The sequence below is a fragment of the Ictidomys tridecemlineatus genome, chromosome 11, assembly GCF_052094955.1.
Source record: "Ictidomys tridecemlineatus isolate mIctTri1 chromosome 11, mIctTri1.hap1, whole genome shotgun sequence".
Taxonomy (NCBI): Eukaryota; Metazoa; Chordata; class Mammalia; order Rodentia; family Sciuridae; genus Ictidomys; species Ictidomys tridecemlineatus.
This window is the reverse complement of record NC_135487.1, coordinates 24,711,245-24,735,614: the sequence shown is the minus strand read 5'-3', so window position 1 is coordinate 24,735,614 and position 24,370 is coordinate 24,711,245. Positions and strand designations below refer to the sequence as shown.

Below are 24,370 nucleotides of genomic sequence, written 5' to 3'. Positions count from 1 at the left end.
AGCCACTGTACTCAGCTAGGGTTACCAACTTTTTTTTTATTTTTCTTTTTTTTGAGTACTGGGGACTGAACTCAGGGGCACTCAACTACTGAGCCACATCCCCAGCCATATTTTGTATTTTCTTAGAGACAGGGTCTCACTTGAGTTCCTTAGTGCCTCACTGTTACTGAGGCTGGCTTTGAACTTGAGATCCTCCTGTCTCAGCCAACTGAGCCACTGAGATTCCAAGCATGAGCCACCCATGCCCAGCTTAGGTTTACCAATTGTAAAATTAGTATTTGATCAAAAAAATATTACTAACAAAATGTAAATCTAATACACATAAAACTGCATCAAAGACATCGGTCATGTAGAGTTTATGCAGTTTATCTGCAAACCTTATCAATTCACAAAATACATATCCATTTATTCTTTTCTATTTCATGACGTAAAAATCCCTTTAGCAATTAAGAGTTTGAATTTCTGTTGCAATTTTAATTATATGGCTCCAATTTCAAAAAATGTAACTTGTCAAATTAAAAAGTATACATGCAAATCAAAATGTATTTCAAAGATTATGATCCTACACACCAAAAGGACAGGACTGAATAGCTCTGGAAGATAAACTGTATTTCTTCTTCATGATTTTCTGCATTTAAACAATATTGTTCAAAAATATGATTAACTTCAGAAATAAAAACCCATACTCTAAAAACACACCAAATGCATGAACAAAAACTCTTATTACAGGATTTTTAACACACATTCATTCAACAAAACCATAAAATTTTAAAAAAACTTTTAATATTTTCAGTATTTCATAAATAATTTCTACCAAAAATTTGTATTCCCTTGAAATGAACAGACATCAGGATTAAATATGGAAAAGTACCTGTTTGTATGCTGTGATACATGCTGAACTACAAAACTTCTTAGACTGTCCTTCTATCTGAAGCATGTGGCACTGTCCAGAGCCACTGTAACAGTAACCCCCACAGTTCTCACAACAGTTCATAGTGAGGTTGTTAGCAGATCTAAACTTAGAGAAACACGCATCACTGCAAAGTTTGTGTACCACATTCTGATAATTCACTTCATGTCGAATCTAGGAATTGAAAAACATACAAACAAAACAACAAGTAGAGACCATCAAAAGTTGTTCTTTAAGCAAGCATTAAACTCATTCCCCCAATAAATTTAAAAGGTAACTTACAACTGCATTCTTTTGACACATGCTGCATTTAGTTGAAATGCTATTTGTATTAATGGTAACAATAGGTTTTTTTTTCAGTTCATATGTTGACAAACATGACTGACTGCAAAAATCTTTACTGGTGGTGGTATTTTCAAACTGTGCACTAATCACATCCTTTGGATTTAAAATATCTCTAGAAATGATAACAAAGACAAAATAAGCCACAATATAATTCTTACTTTTTTCTTTTTGTGAATTAAAGTAAACAAATAAAACAGAGGCAATTATAGTGAAGGGAAAAGGCACTGGAATTCATATTTTGAATAAACTTATAAATTGTTCTGATCCTTACGTTCTTTTCAATAAAACAGAATAACCATGTGCTTCATAGAATTGTTATTAATATAATGTTTCAAAGATTAAAATGAAATACACTGAATGATTAGCAGTCACTATTTTTAGAAGTAGGATTATAGATTTTCATTTTCTTCTTCAGAATCATCTGTATTTTCAAAATATTCTTTAAAAATAATATTGTATTTGAAATTCTTCAAAACAATTTTTTTTTAAGCAAATAAATGGCGCTGAAGCTATGGCTCAGTGGTAGAGTGCTTGCCTGGCACACATGAGGCACTCGTGGGTGCGATCCTCAGCACCACATAAAAATAAAATTAAGGTATTATGTCTACCTACGACTAAAAAAATAAATTTTAAAAAAAGCAAATAAACATTTTAAACTACACAATATGTATTCCAACAATCTGATTCGTAAGCATCAATAGCAAAAAGCAATAGACTATAAACCCTAATGAATAAGGAAGGCTCCCTATCACTCCAACCCTAATTCTACCACCAAAGTCTTCCAACAATAATTTACCAGTTTAACTGTAAAACATTTAATAATTCTTACTTAAGTTGGTGAAATTTTGTAAACAGTCTCTCTCATGAGCATACACCGAAAAAATAAACTATTATACCCAGTTCTGCATCTTTAGCAGACTACACTAACAGGACACTTTTTTAGGAAAATAATTATTATTTCTGTTTTAATGAAAGAGCACAGTAAACATAAAGGAAAATTACCATAAGAAATAGCTAATCCTGTACTATTCTACATAACTCCATATTTTGTGTCTTTCTTCCATACTTAGTAGATTAGTAGAGTTTTCATTTCTTTTGTTTTTTTGCCTTTAATTATATTTTAGTGTGTTTCACAGAGGAGTATTTTACTGAACTGATATATTGAGCCAGAAATTAACTAAGCCCAGAGTAAAGACATGGTCCATACATGTGCTAGCTCACAGTTATTGTGACAAACTATCTATTTATTTATTTACTCATTTATTTAATTAATTCATTTATTTATCTACCAGGGACTGAACCAAGGGATGTTTAACCACAGAGCCACATACCCACCCCTTTTTATTTTGAGACAAGATCTCACTAGATTGCCTAGAGCCTTGCTAAATTGCTGAGGCTGGCTTTGAACTTGCAATCCTCCTGCCACAGTCTCTCAGATTGCTGGGATTACAGACATGAACCACTGAGCCCAGCAAAGACATCAAATTTATAAAAGACTGTTTACTGACGCATTCTTAAAATTTGTAATATTATGATTAATCTTGAAATAGGTATAATGTACAACAGAAATATAAGTGAAGAAATAATTATTTTAGATTGGACCAAATTTGATATTAAAGGCCTCCCAAAAGAAGGCAACATATTAGCTGAAAAACGTAGCTCTTAAACAGAAACTTTTTCTAGAAGGTTAAAGAGATGAGGGTTAAGTGCAACATGCATCAAGTATATGGAAGAAGTACCTAAAAATAGATGTCTGTCTGGTTCAATAGACTTAGAACATAATTTAACTATGTTTTATGTGGTAGATGATATCACACACCAAAATGAGAAGCAGCAATCTCATTCTAATTGGTGAAAATTCAGAAACTGTACAGACAACTCAAAAATGGTAACTTCTTTGAATATTATTATATCAAGAATCTGATCTAACAGAATTATCCTCTAAACTATTTTTTAAATATAGGATTTAAATAGCATTTAAAAATAAATAGTTTACTTCTTCTTACTAAGAGAAACCTAAAAATCATATGATGATTGACCAAAATATATTTAGAATTTAGGTAAATTCAAGAGGCTAAGAGATATACTTAACAAAAAAATAAGAAGCAAGCAACAAACAAGTAGAGTGCTATGTTGCATGCCTGTAATCCCAGTAGCTCAGGTGGCTGAAGCAGGAGGATCTCAAAGCCAACCTCAGCAATGGTAAGGTGCTAAGCAACTCAGTGAGACCCTGTCTCTAAATAAAATACAAAATATGGGGATGTGGCTCAGTGGTTGAGTGCCCCTGCAAAAATTCAATCCCTAGTCCCCCCAAACAAACAAAACTGCTACTGTGACGAACAGCTAATAAGTTTTTAAAAATATATACATATTTTTAGTTGTATTTTTAAATATATACATATTTTGTTTGTATCTGGTGCTAAGGATCAAACCCAGCACCTTATACATGCGAGCCGAGCACTCTACCCCTGAGTCAACACCAGCCCCATGAGTTTCTTTTAACCTAAGTGCTGCTGATCTATAAAAAATAGCAGTAGCTTTAAGGAGGAAAAAAATCTTTTCTATTTCTTAATACTTAAAAGTGAAATTCTGGGCTGGGGTTGTGGCTCAGCAGTACAGCACTTGCCTCACACGTGCCAGACCCTGGGCTCGATCCTCAGCACCACATAAAGATAAATAAGTAAAATAAAGGTATTGTGTGTGTCCAACTACAACTAAAAAATATTGAAAAAAAAAGTGAAATTCTTCCTACTGTAATTACTTTACAAATTAAACTTGTTTGACAATATGAGAAAAAATGCATATGCCAAAACTAAAGCTACATGACACTACATGAATCTTTTAGCTTCTTTGAATTTAAATTTCCTCATATTTAAGGTACAACCAATTGGGCAATTGCATAATCACATAAACCACACTATATCAAACTGTAGTAATGAATGTGTAATAAGGGGGGGGAGAGAAAGAAAGGAAATGTGGTGAATAGAGATGAAAGAGTAGTCAAAAAGTAAAATGGAGCGCAAGGAAAAATAAGATTGATCAGTGGTTGAGGTCATAATAAGAGAAAAAGGTAGAAGAAAGGGGAAAAGTGAGTTAATACAGAAAATTAAAAAAAAAATAGCCAAGGAGATACGCAGGTAAACAGTACACAAAAGAACAGAAAGTGGGGCAGAGATAAAGAGTAAGGGGTAAAAAAAAAAAAGGCTAAAAGAATAAGTGAATGAGGAAGTAGAACAGTTAAGAGTAAGTCATAACAGGCTTAAAAATGGAGAATCTCGGCATATGAAAAAAACCAAACATGACAGGTGAAACACAATCTCAAAGAGAAACTGAATCTATTAAGATCAATGTTAAGATCAAGATATAAAGAATATGACCAAGTAGGTAAAAATTAACCATCTCCAAACAAAGCTATGAAAAACAACAGAGGCCAAAGTGACATGATGAATTTACATGAATATAACATAGATAGAAGCAAGACTATTACATATATTGTATAAATAAAATATAAATATATAAGAAAATGGGCACACATTTTTAAATATTGAGTTTTCTAGGATCACTTTGAAAATAACTGATGTCTTTAAAAGAGGTATCTATTATAAAAGGGGAACTATCACTGAAATCTTAAACTCCTGACCTCTATAATAAGAAAAAGATGTCTAACAGGAAGTTATCACATCAAATTATTACATGGCAAAATAGGAAGCAGGGAAAAAAATCTATAAAAATTATAATTTTCAATTTGACTGAATCTTAGGATCTGATACTACAGTGGAATACAGAAATTACAGACACACAGTTAAATACTCATTTTTAAAATCATCTCTTATGGGTTGGGGATGTGGCTCAAGCAGTAGAGTGCTCGCCTGGCATGCGTGCGGCCCAGGTTCGATCCTCAGCACCACATACAAACAAAAGATGTTGTGTCCGCCGATAACTAAAAAATAATAAATATTAAAATTCTCTCTCTCTCTCTCTCTCTCTCTCTCTCTCTCAAAAAAAAATCATCTCTTATAACACAAACAAAAGTATAAAGAGGTCTGTTCTTGTTAAACTTGCCAAAGTTATTATATAGAAATCATTTAATAGTTATGTCACATAAGCTATAGCTATAAGATAATAAGAATAGCTTTTCCCTTCCAAAAGTTAGGATCATTAAATAATTCAATAAATATTTATTAAGCATCTAATATGCTGGCTATCTAGCAGTGGACACAACAGGCAAGTTCCTATCTTTGGGGCTCATGTTTTTTTTCCTTTATATTGGAACACCAATATAAAGGAACACACAAAAACATCAATCTTATTATTTAATCAAATTTCATTTTTAAATAAAAATTGATATTTCTTAGTCTACCTTTTACTCAACATACATGGTTCTAGATAAATTTAGCCACATTTGAACATTAAACAGACTCCCAGGAAATAAAAATTTGATGAATTGAAACATGAAAAAGAATGCATTTCAGGTTTTTCTTTTTTTGTAGTTATAGATGGAAAGAATGCCTTTATTGTACTTGTTTATGTTTATGTGGTGCTAAAGATTGAACCCAGTGCCTCATGCATGCTACCACTGAGCTACAGCCCCAGCCCCGTGTTTCATGTTTTAATGTTCCTTTAATGTCTGAAATGCTGAGACCAAAAATATTTCAGATTTCAAGACTTTTCAGATTTTGAAATATTTGCATAGAATTTACTGGTCAAGCATCTCTAATCCAAAAATCTGAACTATACCAAAATCCAATACTTTTTCAGTACCATGTCAGTGGTCAAAAAGTTTTGGATTTTTGGATCATATCAGACTCAGATTTCTGGATTAGGGATGCTCGACCTGTATTACTTTAAAAGAAATAATTCCAGAACAAAAAGTTGCAGAGTTTGTTTTTGTTGTTAATCTATACCTGGATATCTGAATTATAGTATATATTTAAACAGCTATTTTACTGCCTAAATATAAACAAAATTGTTTCAGGTTGTTTAAAAGAAATGAAGCATAAAAGGATGTAGATATAACTTGCTTCTGGCAAAAATATAATAACCATATTAAAATTTAAGTCTCTTATCTAACTAAGGCACAAAAGGACTATCTTTTTCCCTTTCTAGACACAGAACAGGTGCCATCATGTATCTATAAACACTAATAAAGTATTAATAAATCATGGTTTAAACAGAAACCAATGTTTCAAGACAAAAAAAAAGTATTACTCCTCTTTTTGTAACTTAATCATTAAAAATGTTTCTAACAATCACCTCACAAACTATATTAGGGTGGGCTTAGTATTTCTCAAATATACCAATCTGACCTTGCTAAGGTCATGGGGTCATATTTCTTTTTTGTTTTTAAACACTGCAATGGACTTTCTGGGATAGTTCAGAGGTAATAAGAAGATAAAAATATATACACTGGAAGCCATTTAAAGTTAAGGAAAAAAAAGTAAATAAATTCCAATTATATAACAGAATATAAAATATAACTTTTAATATTTTTGTACTATTATCTACAGCTACAAGATAAAATGTTGTGGTACAACAATACTCTTAAATGCATATTTTTTGTTATATAAAGTTTCTCACCTGACAAGTATGAAAGGCTGATTTCTTAAAACATAAAAGTCACATTATTTAAAGCTAAAAGAAAGCTGAGCACCTAGCACCCAGAAAGACTTATAGCAGCCACATGTTGGCACTAAAATATGTGGCACTTCTGATAAAACACAGAAACATAGAAAATTAAACATAACATACAAACTAAGACCAAAGTATGCTAAAAGAAAAGAAAGAAGATAATTTATAATTCTGCTATACTTTGAGCAACTTGAACAAGTTTTCTTGGTGAGAGGAGGCGGTGGGCGTGCAGGTGGAACTGTGTATCCAGTGAGGCACAGTGTGGAGCAGAAAAGCTGAGTAGATCCTTTCCTCTGATAAGCAGTTTGCCCTTTCTGGAGGATTTTTTTACAACCAGAACAGGAAACTCGAACAGCTGTGGCTGGAACTGAAGGAAGCATTTTATTCATGCCAGATGATGCCAGTGAAGGCTGAAAGCCAGTAGTCAACTGTGGAGCTTCAGAAAAAAATTGAAAGAAAAAAAATGTTTTATATTTTACCAAGCATTTTAAGTATCCATTCTGTCTTACTTTTCTAGAATAAGTCTTAAAACCCAACAATAATGATACAAGAAATAATTTAAAGGCATTCTAAATGAGCAGAGAAAACTGTCTTATTAATAATACAAGTAGAAACTTCCTCTCATTCATGTTGGTCAGAATAAATATAATTCATTTATTCAGTTTTGTTTCTTACCAAGAGGACTGCCACTGACTGAAAACACAGCACTAATTTTCAGTTCCCCCTCTTGAGTTTTTTGCTGTTGGCCATGACTATACTCCTTTAAAAAAGGAAAAAATAAATAAATAAATAAATAAATAAATAAATAAAGATTGAGAAAACAATAAATGCCTAAAGAAATCCAGACATTCAAGACATTTTAATGTTGCTATATCAGTGGAAAATATTTATATTAACATTAATAAGAAATAATAAAATGCAAAACAGTAAGCAAACTATAATAAGGTTTTGTGTATACTGGGAGAATAAATGGGAAAAATGAAAGTTAGCTACCTAATGAGCCTGTGGTACTAGATATTTATAAATTAATTTTGAAACTGTTTAGTACTACAGTATTTTAAGTTACAGTTTATTATAAAAGTAATACACACTCTCTATAGAAAATTTAGAAAAGTAGAAATAAGAAAAAAACTAATCATATTTCCATCACCCCAAAAGAACCCACTGTTGTTCTTTCAGTATATTTCTTTCCAGTCTTTTCCCCTCCACTCTTCAAAGGTTTTCTTTCTTTACAGAGTTGTGATTATTCTAAATAAACTATTCTTAAAAACTGATGATTTATTCACATGAATTTCAATCATTTGAATTTTTACATATTATTGCACATTACTCCAAATGACTTCTAATGGTTAAATACCAATGTTTTCAAGACTGAAGTCCAAGAAACCTGTGGTTAAGGCAGTCTGAGAATTCTAAAGTAACATTTTTTAAAATGTTATTTAAATGATTTTTATATGCATATCAACATTTTAAGTCATGAATAACCATCACTTAAATGAAGTCTAATACAACTGAGTACTGTTGTTTGCTTTTATAATTATACTGTTGCATCATGATACCATTAAGTGTCAGACTGAACTTTTAAGATATTGTTTATCACATTGAAGTTCATATTACTGCAAAGATCCCTTATTATTGGAATTCTGGGGTATCTCAGACATACTCCCTTTGTGTGTGTGAGTGGAGAGGAGGTTGTCAGTACGTTATTAAAGTTTGAGAAATATCAAAACATACTACTTACATACATAAGATTACACAGGGACATGACGCAAGTACAGCGGGTACACATGCCTCAGGCACAAAATTAAAGGCACCAAAATGTTCAGCAATTTAGATAGTATTTTAATGTAGTATTTTGAAAAACCAAAATTTATACAAAAATCTTTGATGAACAAAATAGCAAATTTTTAAATAAAGACATCAACTTTTTTCCTTTTGCCTTAGGCTCCAATATGGCCCTGCATGGTACTGAGATTATATAACCCAATGTTGGTTCATTTAATGAATGTTTCCACACATTTAGTACAATCAATAATTCAATGATTAGTATCTTTTGTGAATACCCATAACTTGATTCTAAAAATAGAATTACTAGATAAAAAGGTACATAATAAAGGCGTTTGACACTCAATAACAGATTGTTTCCCCAACAAAACTATTCTTTTTTTTTTTTTTTTGATACTGGTGATTGAACCCAGGGGTACTTTACCACTGAGCTACATCCCCAGTCCTTTTTGAGACAGGGTCTCACCAAATTGCTTGGGGCCTCACTGAGTTACTGAGGCTGGTCTTGAACTTGTGATTCTCCTGTCTCAGCCTCCCAAGTCACTGGGATTACAGACATGCGCCACCATGCCCAGCTCTAAGCTGATCTTAATTATATTTATTCCAGCTATTCATTTTTTAAAAAGCCAGTTCAAAGAGTATTTTCCCATTGTTTCAATTTGCAATTATTTTTAGTGTTCATTTACAAGGTACATTATAATTTACAGAATTAACCTTCTGTAGCATCTTATCAATATTCCCTCAATATGTACTTTGAATTAAAATTTTATGTATGAGGTTTCCATTTTTATGGCAAAAATCTAACAATCTTTACCTTTGTGATTTCTTCTATCTCTTACAAAGTTTTACTTCCATAATAAAATAATAAGAAAGTGGTTTCATTGATTATTATACAGTCCTTTAATCCAGGGGTCAGCAAACTTTATCTGCAAAGGGCCAGATAGTAAATATTTTTGACTTTGCAGGCCATACGGTCTCTGTTACAACTATTCAACTCTGGTCTCTGTTCCAACTACTCAACTCTGCCCTGGTACAGCAAAAACACCCACAGATAAAATGGAAAAAAATGACCGTGGCGACGTTCCAATAAAACTTTATTATAAAAGCAGTGGGTTAGGGTAAAAAAAACACACACACACAAACAAGGTGGATTGGATTTGGCTAGACACTGATAATTTGCCAACCCTAGCTTTGTTTCTTTCCCTAAATACCTAGTGAATTCCTTCCCACTTGCTATAATATATTAAGTTCATGACAATAATGTCTACCTCGGGACTATCTATGCTGTATCATTATCAGCCTAACTAATCTTATACCATACTATTCTAATCAAACAAAATTGTAGGATAAACCATTTAACATGATTTTGCCACTCTCAACCTCCCCAACTATTTTTTAGAATACGTAAGTACATAGCTCAGTGGTAGAGTGCATGCATAGCATGCATGAGGACCTGGGTTTAAACCCCACCCCAGTATCATTTTAAAAAGGTAAAAAGATAGAACACATATGCAACATGTTTATATATGCACACCTATTATTCTTCAAAACCTGGGGCCTAACCATTTACATTTCCCTCAGAATTACATCAAATACGCATCTTAAGAATAACTAACATAATATTTCTTACATTTCTTTAAAAAGTGGTGTCTCCATTCAAGTTGTCTTTCATATGACATAAGTACATATTAAATGCTGCTGGGAATACCTATCTTTCTTGTTGTATCATCTAACTTTGGAAAAGTGATATATAGAAATATTACTAACTTTTATATAACTATAATTCAACTAGGTACTCTTCTAAACTTTCAAAGTTCTATTAATTCTCTAACAAAGATCCTTACCAGCAAATGATGATCATTTTATCTCCTTTTTTTCCATTACTTTTTCTTCTAATTTCCTTAACATCTACTGGGCCAAAAATCCAGTAAGAGTTAAATAATACTGTTGACATCAATAAGCTGTAGTCTTTTTACAGAGTATCTATTATAAGAAATGTATAATGAATTACATGAGATGTCTTCTGGCATCTAAGAAAGTGACTATACAAATACTCTTACTTATGCTGCTGATGAAATGTATATATTAAATTTTTTTCATATACTGACATCCTGACATTCCTATATTACATAGTATGTTAAAACAAATTTTCAGTGGGAAAATCTCAGAAAACTACAAAAATAATCAGTGCTCATTAACTCACATCAGTGGTCTCCAGCAAGCTCTCTGTGATAGCAATTCCAAACTTCTGATGCATTCTTCAACCAACTAGCCTATCTTACTTATATTACTAATAGTAAAATAAGTATATTTGTTAAGTTCTCTGTTTGAATACACCATTTATATTACTAATAGTAAAATAAGTATATTTGTTAAGTTTTCTGTTTGAATACACCATATCTTCAAGGCAGAATATCTGGTTTATCTGTATTCCTCCACAATGAGTACTTTAAGAAATGAATGTGTGAGTAACAAATAATTGTTAAATGTATTTGAGAACTGATTGATGACCCAAAAGCTTTTAAAGGAAAAAAACACAGGTGTCACCACAATCATTTACCAATACCCTTACTTTGTTTACCACAGAAAGATCCATATTAATATCCCAGGACAGTATTTTAGACATGAAGAACACAGTTTCTGCAGCCAAATTAACTTGTTAAGGCTAAAACAAAGTCCTAAGATTTGAATGACTGTATTAAACGTTCCAAGACTGTGTGAATCACTATCATGAAAATCCATTAAATTTGCTTTCCCATCTTAGTTTATTTATTTCAGTGAGAGATTATAGATTAGTTCTCCCTAATCAGGCAAAATAGCATATTCCTGTACTCCTAGCAACGCAGGGGACTGAGGCAGGAAGATCCTGAGTATGTGACGCCAAGCCTCAGCAACTTGCAACTTAGTGAGACCGTATCTTAAAAATAAAAATAAATGGAAAAAAAATTAAAAATAAAAAAACCTGTGGCTGTAGCTCAGTGATAAGAGCATCTCTGAGTTTAATTCCTAATACCAAGAAAGGAAGAGGGTTGGAGAAAGCTCTCCATCTATTTTTATGAGAAAGAAGAAAAGAATCATGATTTTCACATAGGTGTCTCGTTTTCAGAACCAATGGAAAAAAAGGAAAAGAAAATGTGAGGTCTCTGGCCCTCCTTAAAAATTTCTATTTTAAAACCTTCTCTTGGCATTTTAAGAAATGAAGCAACTTTTACTTACAGGAAGATTGGTAAACTATCAAAAACAAGACCTTGATTATGACCCCACTCTGGCTCTTTCCTGGACATAAGACCTTGAGTAAATAACAATCTCTAGAAATGCAACTACCCCATTCAAAAGTGGTAAATATCCTTTACTCTGGCCATCTTACAGAGTGTTGTTGAGTGGATGAAATACCACAGTACATATAAAAGCATCTGTACTTATTAAAAAAAAAACTATAGAAAATACTATAGTAACATGAAATGGAACTAGAATGAAGAAATGAAACTGGAAAATCAAATGAAGTTATGCCAATAACAGAACCAGAAGGAAGTGACAATCAAACCCAGAAATTTATAACTGAAGAAATAACCAAGAACAAACGGGTAGAAGTTAAATATACATACACACATTTCAGTAACTTTGCAATTTATATATAAGTGAAGAAATTAAAACCAAAAGGAGAATTAAGAAGTGAACTGAGAGCAAAAACTGTAAAATTAAGCACAAAGAAAACCAAGGGAAGTTTTGAAAATGTGTCATGAGCTCAAACTATGATTTTATTAAACCATGAGAAAAGTTATTAGTAAATGATAGTCAAAAGTAAAGGTTGACCAACTGTAAAGTCTATCAGTATTTATAAGAAGGTTAAAGTAATATTTTTGAGACTATGAAAATAATACATAAGAAATCCCTTTTTTAGTCTATGGGAAATGAATAAGATTAATAAAGCATTATGCAGTACTGAAAAGCAAGTAATATAGATTTCTAAGGGTCATGGGGGAGAAATACCTAAAAGAACAGGACAATGAAGAGGGAGAAGGAAGGGGTCAGGAAGGGAAGAGAGAGGAAGAAGGAGAAGGAAAGACAAGGAGGAGCAAAGAACCAGTATCTATAGTTTATAACATGAGTCCCCTGGGGAATTCCAAAAGAATTATCAGAGGTCTGCTTCAACAGGATTAGTGTGGCTGACATTACAGAAGACTGCTCAAGGAAAACCTACCTTCATCTACTCACATCCTGGGACTGCTTTATTACGGGGGTCAGGGTAAAGAATGCTTTTGGATCTTATGACTCGGACTTACTCATATTACTGCTTCATTCTTAAGAATCCAACCATGTGATGAGCCTTTGGGGAAATTCTTCCCCATAATCAGGATAAATCTTCGAGTTCAACATTTTATAGCACATTTTATAATTTTGAGTAAGTGTGTAAAAAATAGGCATTTCTATCCATCCATCCTATTTATATGCTCCAGCCACTAATGCCCTCTATCCCCACTATATTTGGTCTTTCCTAAAACTGTTTTTTGTCCCAAAGAAATGTCACTGGGTCATGCACAAGAGAAACAGATGTCTTTGGTGTCCTGCCAAAACTATGAATTCTTATGACTTTCCCATGTCCACACTGGAGCATGTAAGATTTGAGATCTACCCATAGTTGATCTACAGTCATAGTTGTCATCTTCTGAGGCATATACTATCACATGAGTTTTCCCTGGGTGTCAGGACATTTATCTCTAATCCAAAAATCTACAAACATGTTCACTCTACTTTCTATTCAATATTTCATATTCTTTTTACTGTCTTCTTCTAGAACCACACTCATATCAATCCAACTCCTATAGCTTTATTGTCACTACCCTAATGCATATATACCTCCTCTTGGGCACCATGAAATTCTGGCTTCATTGGGTATCAATCTGACACATACAAATCACCTACCTCCATAATCACCTATTCTTCCATGGATTTACTCTAGAACAGTGGTTCTCAATAGAACACGATTTTGTTCCCCAGGGGACGTTTGGCAATATCTGGAGACATTTCTAGTTGTTACAAATATAGAGAGAAGTAGAAGCCAAGGATGCTGGTAAACATTCTGCAATGCACAGGGCAGCCCCTACTAATAGAGAATCTGGCCCAAAATGCCAATGGTGCTGAGATTTGAGAAATTCTGCTCAAGGAGATCTGAATAAAAAAATTATCTTCCACAGAAGTCCTACATTCTTAAGTCCTCTAATAAAACAGAAATATAGGAAAAGATATGCCAGTCATGGTGGAACATGCCTGTAATCCCAGCGACTCAGGAGGCTTAGGCAGGAGGACACCAAGTTCAAAGCCACTTTGCAAGATTCTGAGCTACTTAGTGAGACCTTGTCTCAAAAAAATAAAAATGGGTTGGGGATGTGACTCAGTGGTTAGGTGCCCCTGGGTTCAATCCCCAGAACCAAAAAAATAAAAACTATAACTTTCCCCAGATTAAATATAATTTCAGAAAAACAGCTAGGTCATGCTATGTTCACTTCTTATCCTCTGAATTCGTGTCATCTCTACAAAATAGACACCTTCAAATAATTGTTATTACTGTATATTCATCCCTTAGACCCCTTCCTATATTTAAAAATGATGATGGCATCTGATATAACTTACTTCTACTATTCCAACTGCTGAAAGTCATGAACTGGATATCTTAGTTGACTTCAGAACTTCAGTTACAGGACACCTATGACTTTTACCTCCACAGCAACTTAAAATAGCAAAGCTCCATGCTTACCCTCAGTACTCAAAATCTCAAACTTGGAAACATGTATCACTCATCAAAGCTTCCTTTACTTTCTACACATTACTCCAATAAACTGGTTCTTTGCTCAATTAACCCTTCCAAAGATAATCTGCCCATTAACCCCAACCTGAAAGACAATAAATCCATATCTAACCTGTACTTCATTAGCAGTAACTGCAAAGAATTACTATTCTGTATGCAATCACACCACAAACCCATAATCTACCATAAGCCTTCATCAATATCTACTCTATCAATCTCAAATCCTTAAAGACTCACTGTTTCCCTAATCCTGCACTGAAATGCTTTACAAAAATCACAGTGGTATTAACAAACAAAGATAATTAAAAGCCTTAATTACTACTTGGGAAATTTTTCATTTAACTCTTGTTAATGCCTTGCAAGACAATTTGAATCACCGCAACCTCCTTTAACAGTCTCCTTTCACCTTGTCAACAAACAACTTCACTTCTTAAACACTTCCTCTCTCAAATGAATAATTCAAAGTGTGGAACAAAAAGAAGGGGGGAAAACAAAAAGGTGAAATGTTTACTTGAGCATTTTCAGGTTCATCTTTAATTTTGTCTAGTAGTCCCTGCTGTGGTGCCATTGCTTTGTCATACTCATCATCCAAAGGTTCTTCTTTAATTCTAATATTTGATGCAAAGGAATTCCCCAGTTCCGAACCAATGGATTCTTTATTGGCAAATGGGTAGCTGGAATCCTAAAACACAATATAAAGGATTAATAAATATTCAAATTTAAAAATTATTCCTCTTCAGGTTTAACACCCAAAGAAAAGCTTATTGGAAATGAAGAACTGTGGACATTCATCAGGCTCCCTATACCTAAAAGTAAATGTGCTATAGGTCTAAATATCAAATATAAATAAAGAACCTAAGAGCTGAGGCTTCTTAGAATGTCTCCAAATATGTCCTTACTCAAATAATAAAGCGAAAAAAAAAATCAGGGTTCTACCTGACACAGAGTAGAAAGTGACACACAGAAAAGTTTGACACTTGCCACAGTTAACAGCAATCTACATACACACTGAAAACTTACCCTAAAGTTTGTTTCTGGGGTTTGTGGTAAATGGGTATGTAATGTTTCTTCAACTTGATTAGCTATTGAAAGAAAAACAAACAAACAAATACATGTATATGAATAACAAATCTTATTAAAAATGACCCCAAAAGCTATCATTTGATAATCGCCTCTCTTTTCTAACACATATGCTCAATAGAGTGAAATGGGTCCCTAAAGAACACCCAAAAGGAAGTTTCACTCAAAATTATTCACAACCTAGCCTCACCTACCTTTTAGCATTACTTCATACCTTTTCCTTGCTGCAACATATAATGGCTACTTTATTCACTGTGCTCTGAAAATAATACTTGTGTTTGTTCTGCACTCATTTCTGCTAATTCTACTCCAAAGTCTCCTCTGTCTATCCTAATATTTATAATTTTCCAGATTCTGCTTAGTTCAAAATTCACCTCTTCTCTATAAAACACTCCCTGTTCACTAAGTTAAAAATTATCTCTCTCCTAAGAATCCTTAAAACAGAGTGTTTCAGCTATTTGAAAGAAATCTTATATTGCCTTATGATAGACTCTTCTAATATTGCATTTAATTATAAATTAAATCTTTTGCTATTCAACTAGTCAGCTATTTGATGTTTTTTCCCTTCTACTACTCCTGGACATTATATTCCTTCAGAAAAAGGACTCCCTCAATTTTCATTATCCTCTACAGGGATACTGAAAATATATACTGAATTACATAAATCAGTAACACCATATATCCTTACAGAACCTTGTACATAATAGTTGTCCTTATAAACAATATAACTTTGTTCTTTCTACTATATATTAACTAGCATTTTCAACAGAAATATAATGATTGGCATAATGCACTTGCTTTCCTTTGCGTCAGTTTAACATTGTGGAAGGATTACATTTTTCACTGCACAAGGTTAAGCTCCAAGAATACAAAGATGAATACGATAAAATGCAGCTCTCAAAAAACTCCTACACTGGTAGGTAAAGCAAAAACAACAATAACAACAAAAAGAGAACTATAATATTGTTTGATAAGTACTATAAATGGGGCTGAAACAAAATGCTGTGGAAATACAGATAAGAAAACAATTCATTCTTGATATAGAGCAGTTAGGAATAACTATAGAGTAGAAAAGGTTTATAAGTTAGGCACCATGTAAATAAAAGGCACTTTTATAGGCACATGTACAAAGATAGAAAATGACATGCAGGCAAATGGAACAGCAAGAAAGATAAAGAAGAAAATATATAGTATATTCAAGAATGGAACTGGAGCTAACATTTGTTACACTGGGCAAAGAGACTCAAAAGGAGCCTCAAGAAACTTCTCCAACATAAAATTGATTTTTTTTTTAATCTTTCTATACTAATTGGTGGGACAGCAGTTTGAATGAGTGCTTACAGCACAAAGAAGTTAAATCCAACTTCAGGTTCCAATGCTCAATCAAAGAAAATGAACAGGTGATTCAAGTATCTTGTCTTCTCATCAAAATATTGCAAGCAAAGGGAAGGAGAAATGAGATTTAGAGCTATTTTTCAATCATTTATATCATTACCAAAAGTTACTGGGATAAATTCAGTCACTCTGCAAAGAACAAGGATAAAAGAAAAATGACAAGCTTACAATGAATTTAACTGTTCATATTTACTTAACATTGAAAGTAATAAAAGGTATATTATTATCAATACTTTGTTACTGTGTTCATGGTGCTATTCCAACAATTATTACCTGCTTTATCAAAAAAACTGCTTTTCAACCTTGAATCCAAATCTTTATGGGGTTTATCCAATCGTTTTTCACGTTCATGATAAGTTAGGTCTCTATTTTTCTCCTTTCCAGAAAATGTCTCTTTGCTGTTTTCTCTTACTAGACTAAAATCTTTCCGTATTGATTTAAAGACAGAAACCTGATCAAACTGTTTAGGAAAGTCTTTTTTTAACTTATTCTGAATTTGCATTTCATTTTCATTGTCTGATTCATGCTGTGTGACTCTTCTCTCTACTTCCAAGCTATCATCAGTATGGATTGAAGAAACAAGATTGTCCTTTGAACTAAAATCCTGTTCATCCTCATTGTCACTACCAACGACTGGAATTCCTGCAAGATCCCCAGAGTTCAAAAAATAATCATCTTCATCCAGCAATGAATTTTCAGATCCTGTTTGATTCGGCATTCCATAAGACATGCTGTCAAGGGTAGGAGTTAAGTTGTGGTCTATATCTTCAGACATTTCTGTATCCATGATACCACCACCTTAAAAAGTAAAATACTGTTTAGACAAATGACAGTGCTAAAAATGACCACAATTATAAGGTCTGTCTGGTATTTAGCCAAACATATATATATATATTTTTCTTTTCAAACAAAATAGATAATATAACCATAGTATTCATTTAACACTAGATATAGGTGTTGACAGACATGATTACCCTTATCCAACAGTTAAAAGAAATAGAGAACCAAAACTTGAAAAACTACTTTGGTTAGAAAGGAAGACCATGTGACATAAAGAAAAGAGGACCAACTACAGAATCAGACTTATCTGGGTTGTAATCATAGTATAATCCTGAAAATCTATGATCCTAAAAAGTTAACTCAGAGTCTATAGATAAAACAGCATAATACTCACCTTGGAGATTAATTTATGGTGAGAATTACTGATAAATAAAGGACTTACTGACAGAGTGACTGAAACAGAGAAAGGAGTATGAAGTGCTAATTTTAATTTTACAATTCTGGATTCAGCTACCCAGAATACTCACTATTATAGAACCCAGATTTCTGGTCCAGAGTTCAACTTACTTTTTTTTTTTTTTTTTTTTGCTCTCTGTGTGTGTGTGGTACTGGGGATTGAACTCAGGGTTTTGTGCATGTGAGGCAAGCACTCTACCAACTGAGCTATGTCCCCAGCCCTTCCATTTTCTTTGTGTTAACACTAATTCAGACTTAACACAGTTAATATTTACAAAAGAAAATATTTAAACATGAAAATAAAATTTAACCATCCTAGATTTAAAAAAAGAGTTTACTCTTTATAACTATATGCTAAAGTTTCTCCCATTCCAAAATTTTTTTTAAAAACGAAGACCCCCAACCCTATACTGTCCTTAATTATCTTTCCTACATGAATTTATAGAAAAAATCAGTCCTTTGAGCTTGATATAATCAGCTCCCAACTTTCTGCTGAAATTATTCTCACTAACAACATTAGAGTCAAGTCCAACTGATTATTTTCAAACCTTAAGTGGTATGTTCCTACTGGATAAAATTCCTTTGGTTTCTTTGACAATGAATTTCTTCTTCTCACCTTTCTAACTGGCCTATTAACTTATTTTATATTCCTTTTCCTGTTCATGTCTTCAATATTAGCTTTTCTCCAGAATTCCAGTTTCTTATTCCATACACTAAGATTAAAATATTTTATTCCCCTGCATAGCCTTTTGCTACTGACTTTCTAATTAGATATCTATATTCAATTAACTCCTTTGAATGTAGGTCCCTAAGGAATTCCAACTTAATAACTCTAAATTCAAACTCATCGTGGAACTAATCCAATCTAACACTTCTTGTATTTCCCTCACTTGATTAATGACTTTGCTAAACCAGCAACCGTTCAAGATATGAGAGAATTGTTCCAATCTCCCTCTCCCCTGGCAACTTCTGTCAACTCTATTAATTAATCTCTCTCAGACATTCAGCACCTAGTTCTAGTACTTCAAATTTCTTCCTGTACTACTGCAGTATCTTTGACAGTGCACTAATTCAGTCCACATAAACATTTAGAAAATAATTATATTCTTACAAACCCTGGGCCCAGAACACATTTAATTGGTCCACAAATAGGCAAACCAGAACTAATAAAAACAGTGAAACGAAGAATGAAAATATTACAACATTGGCATCCCTGTTTTTATCTGTTCCTGAAACCCAGATATAACTTCAGGTGGTAGGACCATTCCTCAACAATTCCTTGGACTCCATGATTCAATATATTCCCCTTTTTACTTTAGGTATTTGTAATAAAGTCCAAATGATAGATTGATTTATTTTTTTATTCTTTATTTTTTATTTATTCTTTTTAGTTACATGACAGTAAAATCTACTTTGATATATTTGTACAAATATCTTATTCTAATTAGGATCCCAGTTGTGTGGATATACTCAAATGAGAAGTTTTCCTCAAGTTATCCTCTCGTAGAGACACCAGAATTATCTAAAACATTAATCATTCCATATTATTCTCTCCCCTGAGATCCTTCAATAGTTCCCCTGGCTTAAAGAACTGACTAACTCATTCAGCACATAATCTATGGTAAACACTGTGCTAGGTACCAAGGATAAAAAGATGGTAATGATTTCTGTTCCTCAGAGCTAGAAAAACAGTAAAATGGAAAACTTGAAAACAGTGTGATAATAGGTAAATAAAACTTTCAAGTTCATAATGCTATCGGGAAAGATAAAAGCATTCTATTAAAAAACCATTTTTGGTTTAATATATCAGAAGAATGATTGCTAATAAATGAAGAGAAAATAATGGGCCAAAAAAAATCACTCTTTTCTACTTTCTAAAATAATAATAAATTCAGAGAACAAATGGTAAAACAGACGCTAAAATCTTAAAGGACATGTGTACTAAACAACTTACATGATGAGTCATCATCATGACTGTAACTTACTTTCTCACAGTAACCCATACAGAAGAAGCAAGGCAGGAGAGAACAGCAGAAACAATACTACTGATATTATTATTTTAATTTTTCCATTTATTTGAAAATTCTCATAAGAGAAGATTAGGAAGAAAATACAAATAACCAGAGTGGCCACACACACACACACACACACACACACACACACACATCTACCAAACTGTAAGCACCTAAAGGTCAGTGGTAGAGTCTTTTCTCTACAACGGTTTATCCTTACTAGCAGGCCACATGGCATATGCTCTGTAACAATTTCATGAATGAAATGCATTTTAGAAGATCCGAAGTTTAAGTTCTACTATAGATGAGATATCAATACTAAAAAGCAATACTGCAAGCAATTCTCCTTACCTCTACATTTAAATTCAGGATATGGTATCAGGAAATAGATAGTCACCTGGAAAAAAATGCATGCCTAACTCACACCAAAATAACTTCCATATGTACCTAGTTTAAAATTTTTTTTTTAAAGAAAACATGAAAGAATTATTTTTAAGTCATAAAACTGAGCAAGTTTTTGTAATGATAAAATGAAATTAAAATACCAGTTTATTGAAAAAAAATCAAATGTGACTACAAAAATTCCTATAGAAGAAAAAAATCAAATTTAAAAGATAGAAGGATAAACTGGCTAAAAAGATTTCACTGCAGTATATCATAAAGGATAATCTCTAAAAGAAAAAGAAGAGACACAAATAAAAGTAAAGAATCTGAATAAACATTTCAAAGAAGGGAAATACCAAGGGTCAATAAAAGAAATGCATATTAATAATGCAATGAGCTACCATGTTCAAATAGCAGGTTGGTAATAACAAAAAGTTTTGGTATGTCTTTCAACAACACTGCACACCAAAGCTGTCAATTATGGCCCAAGGCCAAAAAATAAGAATTATGTGACAGAGATCAAATATGGAACACAAAGCCTAAAACATTTACTATGTGGTCCTTAACAAAAAAATATTTTCCAACCCCTGTAGTCAAACACTATTGATAGGAATGTAAACTGGTACAAAGCTAATAAAGAATGGAGACAATATTTATGATGCTTTTAATAGACATACCTCTTGAAACAATAATCCTTTAAGAATTTATCCTGAAGATATAATCTCACAAAAGATCTATGAAAGATGGTTGGGTTGTAGCTCAGTGGTAGACCGCTTGCCTAGCATGTGTGAGGAATTGGGTTCAATTCTCAGCACCACATATAAATAAAGGTCCATTAACAACTAATAAAAATTTTTAAGAAAAGATCTATGAAAGAACATCTATAGCAGCAAAAAACTATAAAGGGCCTACTTGTTCACCAATAAGAGTAAATTAATTATAGTCCGTAAACACCTACAACAAAATATTGTGCAGTTGTTAAAAAGAATGAGGTGACTTTGAGTTCCCAAGATCTAATGAGTAAGGAGAAAAATACACACACACGCACACATACACACACACACACACAAATATTATACATATATAAAGGTTATCACTGCATAAAACATCTTCCATTGATTTTCTATGAGAAGCAAAACTGGATGCCTGGAAAACAAACTACTTACTTTTCATAGTATGACCATTTTCATTTTTGAGTTTTGAAGCACATGCATCTATTATCTATTAATAATTTTTTTTAATCTTATGCACTGGAGACTTAAAGCTTTTTTAGGTGTCAATTTCTAACAAAACACCTACTTCGAATTTGGTACTTGTCACACAATAAATCTGCAGGCGTTTAAACTCTTACATGATTAAAATGTGATAAGTGTATTAATGAACTAAAATAATTTTTTGTCACCATTGTTTCAGAGCCCAGATCTTATGGGGGAAAAAAAAAACAGTACATTGATCACATTAGCTCACACTTGAAAGCACAAATTTCTCATGGAAGATTCCTGGGTTTTAGAATGCAGGAGTTAAGAATGTGTCACCTCAAAATATGCCAAATTGAGGGCTGGGGTTGTGGCTCAGTGGCAGAGCATTTGTCTCGCACATGTGAGACCCTGGGTTTGATCCTCAGCACCACATAAAAATAAATAAATAAACTAAAGGTATTGTGTCCAACTACAACTAAAAAAATAAATATTAAAAAAAAAGCCAAATTGATAAATTGACAATTTCAAACCTAAAGCATCCAGGAATTGTGGCTACAGGAAGGACCACTTGGCCTGTGCTTTCCTATGTGCAGCAAGCCATATCCTTTCTCATCAGAGAGATATTGGGGATAAAATGAACCTGAATAAATAAACTTGCTGGAGTAGGCCCTGATGGTTCAGATTTATACCCTTTCCATATGTCTCTTAGTGACATTCCTAGAATTTACTTATCCAGGTATCCATTGTTCTGTCTTCCCCCTCCCCAATCCCCACCCCCCCACACACAAATTTATTGTTCTATGTGTAAAGAGTAGCATCTTGTGTTGGTCATTTGGACTTAAGTTTCTTGTGAAAGTCCCATGTATATTAAAATTATTAAAACTTTTTTTTTATTGTTTTTTATTGTTTTTTTTGTTGTTGTTGTTAATCAGCCTTATATTAATCTGGTTCCTGGATCTAGCCAAAAAGCCCACATAAGGTTTAAGGAAGAAGAAAGGAGAAAGTAGCATCTCTTCCTCTCTCATACTCTGTATGATGCTTGGCATATTTCTGGAAAAACAAGTACATTTTGCTAGAATTGAATGACCAAAAGTGCTCAAAATGGACAAAGAAGAGACCTATGAGAAATTTGTAGATAGCAGAAAAATTGCAAAGTATTTAAATGAGAAGAGAAGTCATTTAAAATTCCTGAAGACATGTTTGATTTATGTTTTATAAGGATCTTGTGTTTTACATATGGATTCTGTATACCAGAAGAGTGTTGAATATTATAAGGAAGTGAAAATGAAAGATGGAATACTGGTTAGGAAGCTATTGCAATAATCCAAGGAAAAAGTGGTGAGTAGGGCCAAGTTGGTAATGGCATAAAGATCTCAGGTTTGGATACACTTTAAAGGTAGATACATTTCCTGGTATAAGATGCTGGGAATAAAAGAAGTCAAGGATAACATAACAAGGTTCCATTTCTTCAAACAGGAACAGTAGAGTATCAAATCAAAAAGAATAACATGAATTCTTTGGTTGTAGGACTGTTCATTTTAATATCTTTATTAAATCTTCAAATGGAAATATAAGAAAGCCGTTGGAGACCAGTGAAAGTCTGTAATTCTAGCAGCTCAGAAGTCTGAGGCAGGAAGACTGAAAATTGAAGGCCAGCCTGGCCAACTTTTTAATTAAATTTAATTAAAACTTAAGTGGGGACTGGGGATAAAATTGAGAGGGAACACTCCCCTGAGTTCAATCCCCGGTTACAAAAAAAAAAAAATTTTTAAAAAATGAAATATGGCATTTGGATATATTAGTCTGTAGTTAAAGATGAGACTTCTGCCAAGTAATGAGGAAAAACAATTAGGAATGCAATGTAGAGACAGTACTTAAAATTCACCTGACTAGGTAAGATCACCTAGTTAGTTTACTTACTAGAAATGGGAAACAGCCAAGAGTCATGAGACATTTCAACATTCAGAAATCTAATAGGAATAAAGGTTCATAAAAAGACACCAAAAGAACAGCCAGGGTTGGAAATGTAGTGGTAAAGTATCTGCTCTGCAAGCACCAAACCCTGAGCTCAATCCCCAATAGGGGATGGAATTTAAGAATGGGAGAGACTAGCCAGAAGGTAGGAGGAAAAAAAGGGAATTACTAGCTATAATAAATGCTAACATGACTAATAAAATGAAAACTGAAAATGTATTACTAATATTTGCAAAGTTTAAATGATCTTTTATCTTAACAAGAACTGTATCAGTGAGAAAACAAGTGAACAAGCCTCTGAGGGCAGATTATTATCTTCAGAAAGACTGAGAGGAGATTACTTGACAACACATTAAGTACAGCTGACTTCAAAGAAATTTTTTTCTGAATTAAAGAAAATAAGCTGAAACTAAACTAAAATCTGGAATAAATAGGTTTCTTAACTTATATTTTTTGTTTTCTTTTGTGAGAAAGAATTTAAATGAAGAAAAATTACATCTTTGTAATTTTAACATCTTGGGAATGATTCATTAAAAGGAGTAATTAATGTATTCAGGAGAAGAGTCTTCAGGCAATAAATAAAGTTTATGATCAGTAAAATGGGTAAAATATAGGT

At 32.8% G+C, this 24,370-nt stretch overlaps 1 protein-coding gene across 14 annotated transcripts in view; it reads right to left on the bottom strand.

The window, feature by feature from the left end:
• Nucleotides 1-24,370, bottom strand: part of Zmym4 (zinc finger MYM-type containing 4) — a 145,714-nt gene that overhangs the window by 42,113 nt on the left and 79,231 nt on the right. For 12 of the 14 annotated variants that reach the window (XM_005317794.4, XM_078025902.1, XM_078025900.1 and 9 more), the window contains 7 exons: nt 17,223-17,747; nt 15,495-15,556; nt 14,986-15,156; nt 7,559-7,643; nt 7,064-7,319; nt 1,193-1,367; nt 872-1,084 (listed from right to left, as the gene is read on the bottom strand). In XM_005317794.4, the coding sequence (XP_005317851.1) occupies nt 872-1,084; nt 1,193-1,367; nt 7,064-7,319; nt 7,559-7,643; nt 14,986-15,156; nt 15,495-15,556; nt 17,223-17,747 (1,487 nt within the window). The remainder of the gene's footprint in view (nt 1-871; nt 1,085-1,192; nt 1,368-7,063; nt 7,320-7,558; nt 7,644-14,985; nt 15,157-15,494; nt 15,557-17,222; nt 17,748-24,370) is intronic. The other 2 variants (XM_078025901.1, XM_040288363.2) reach the window with 2 other exon arrangements.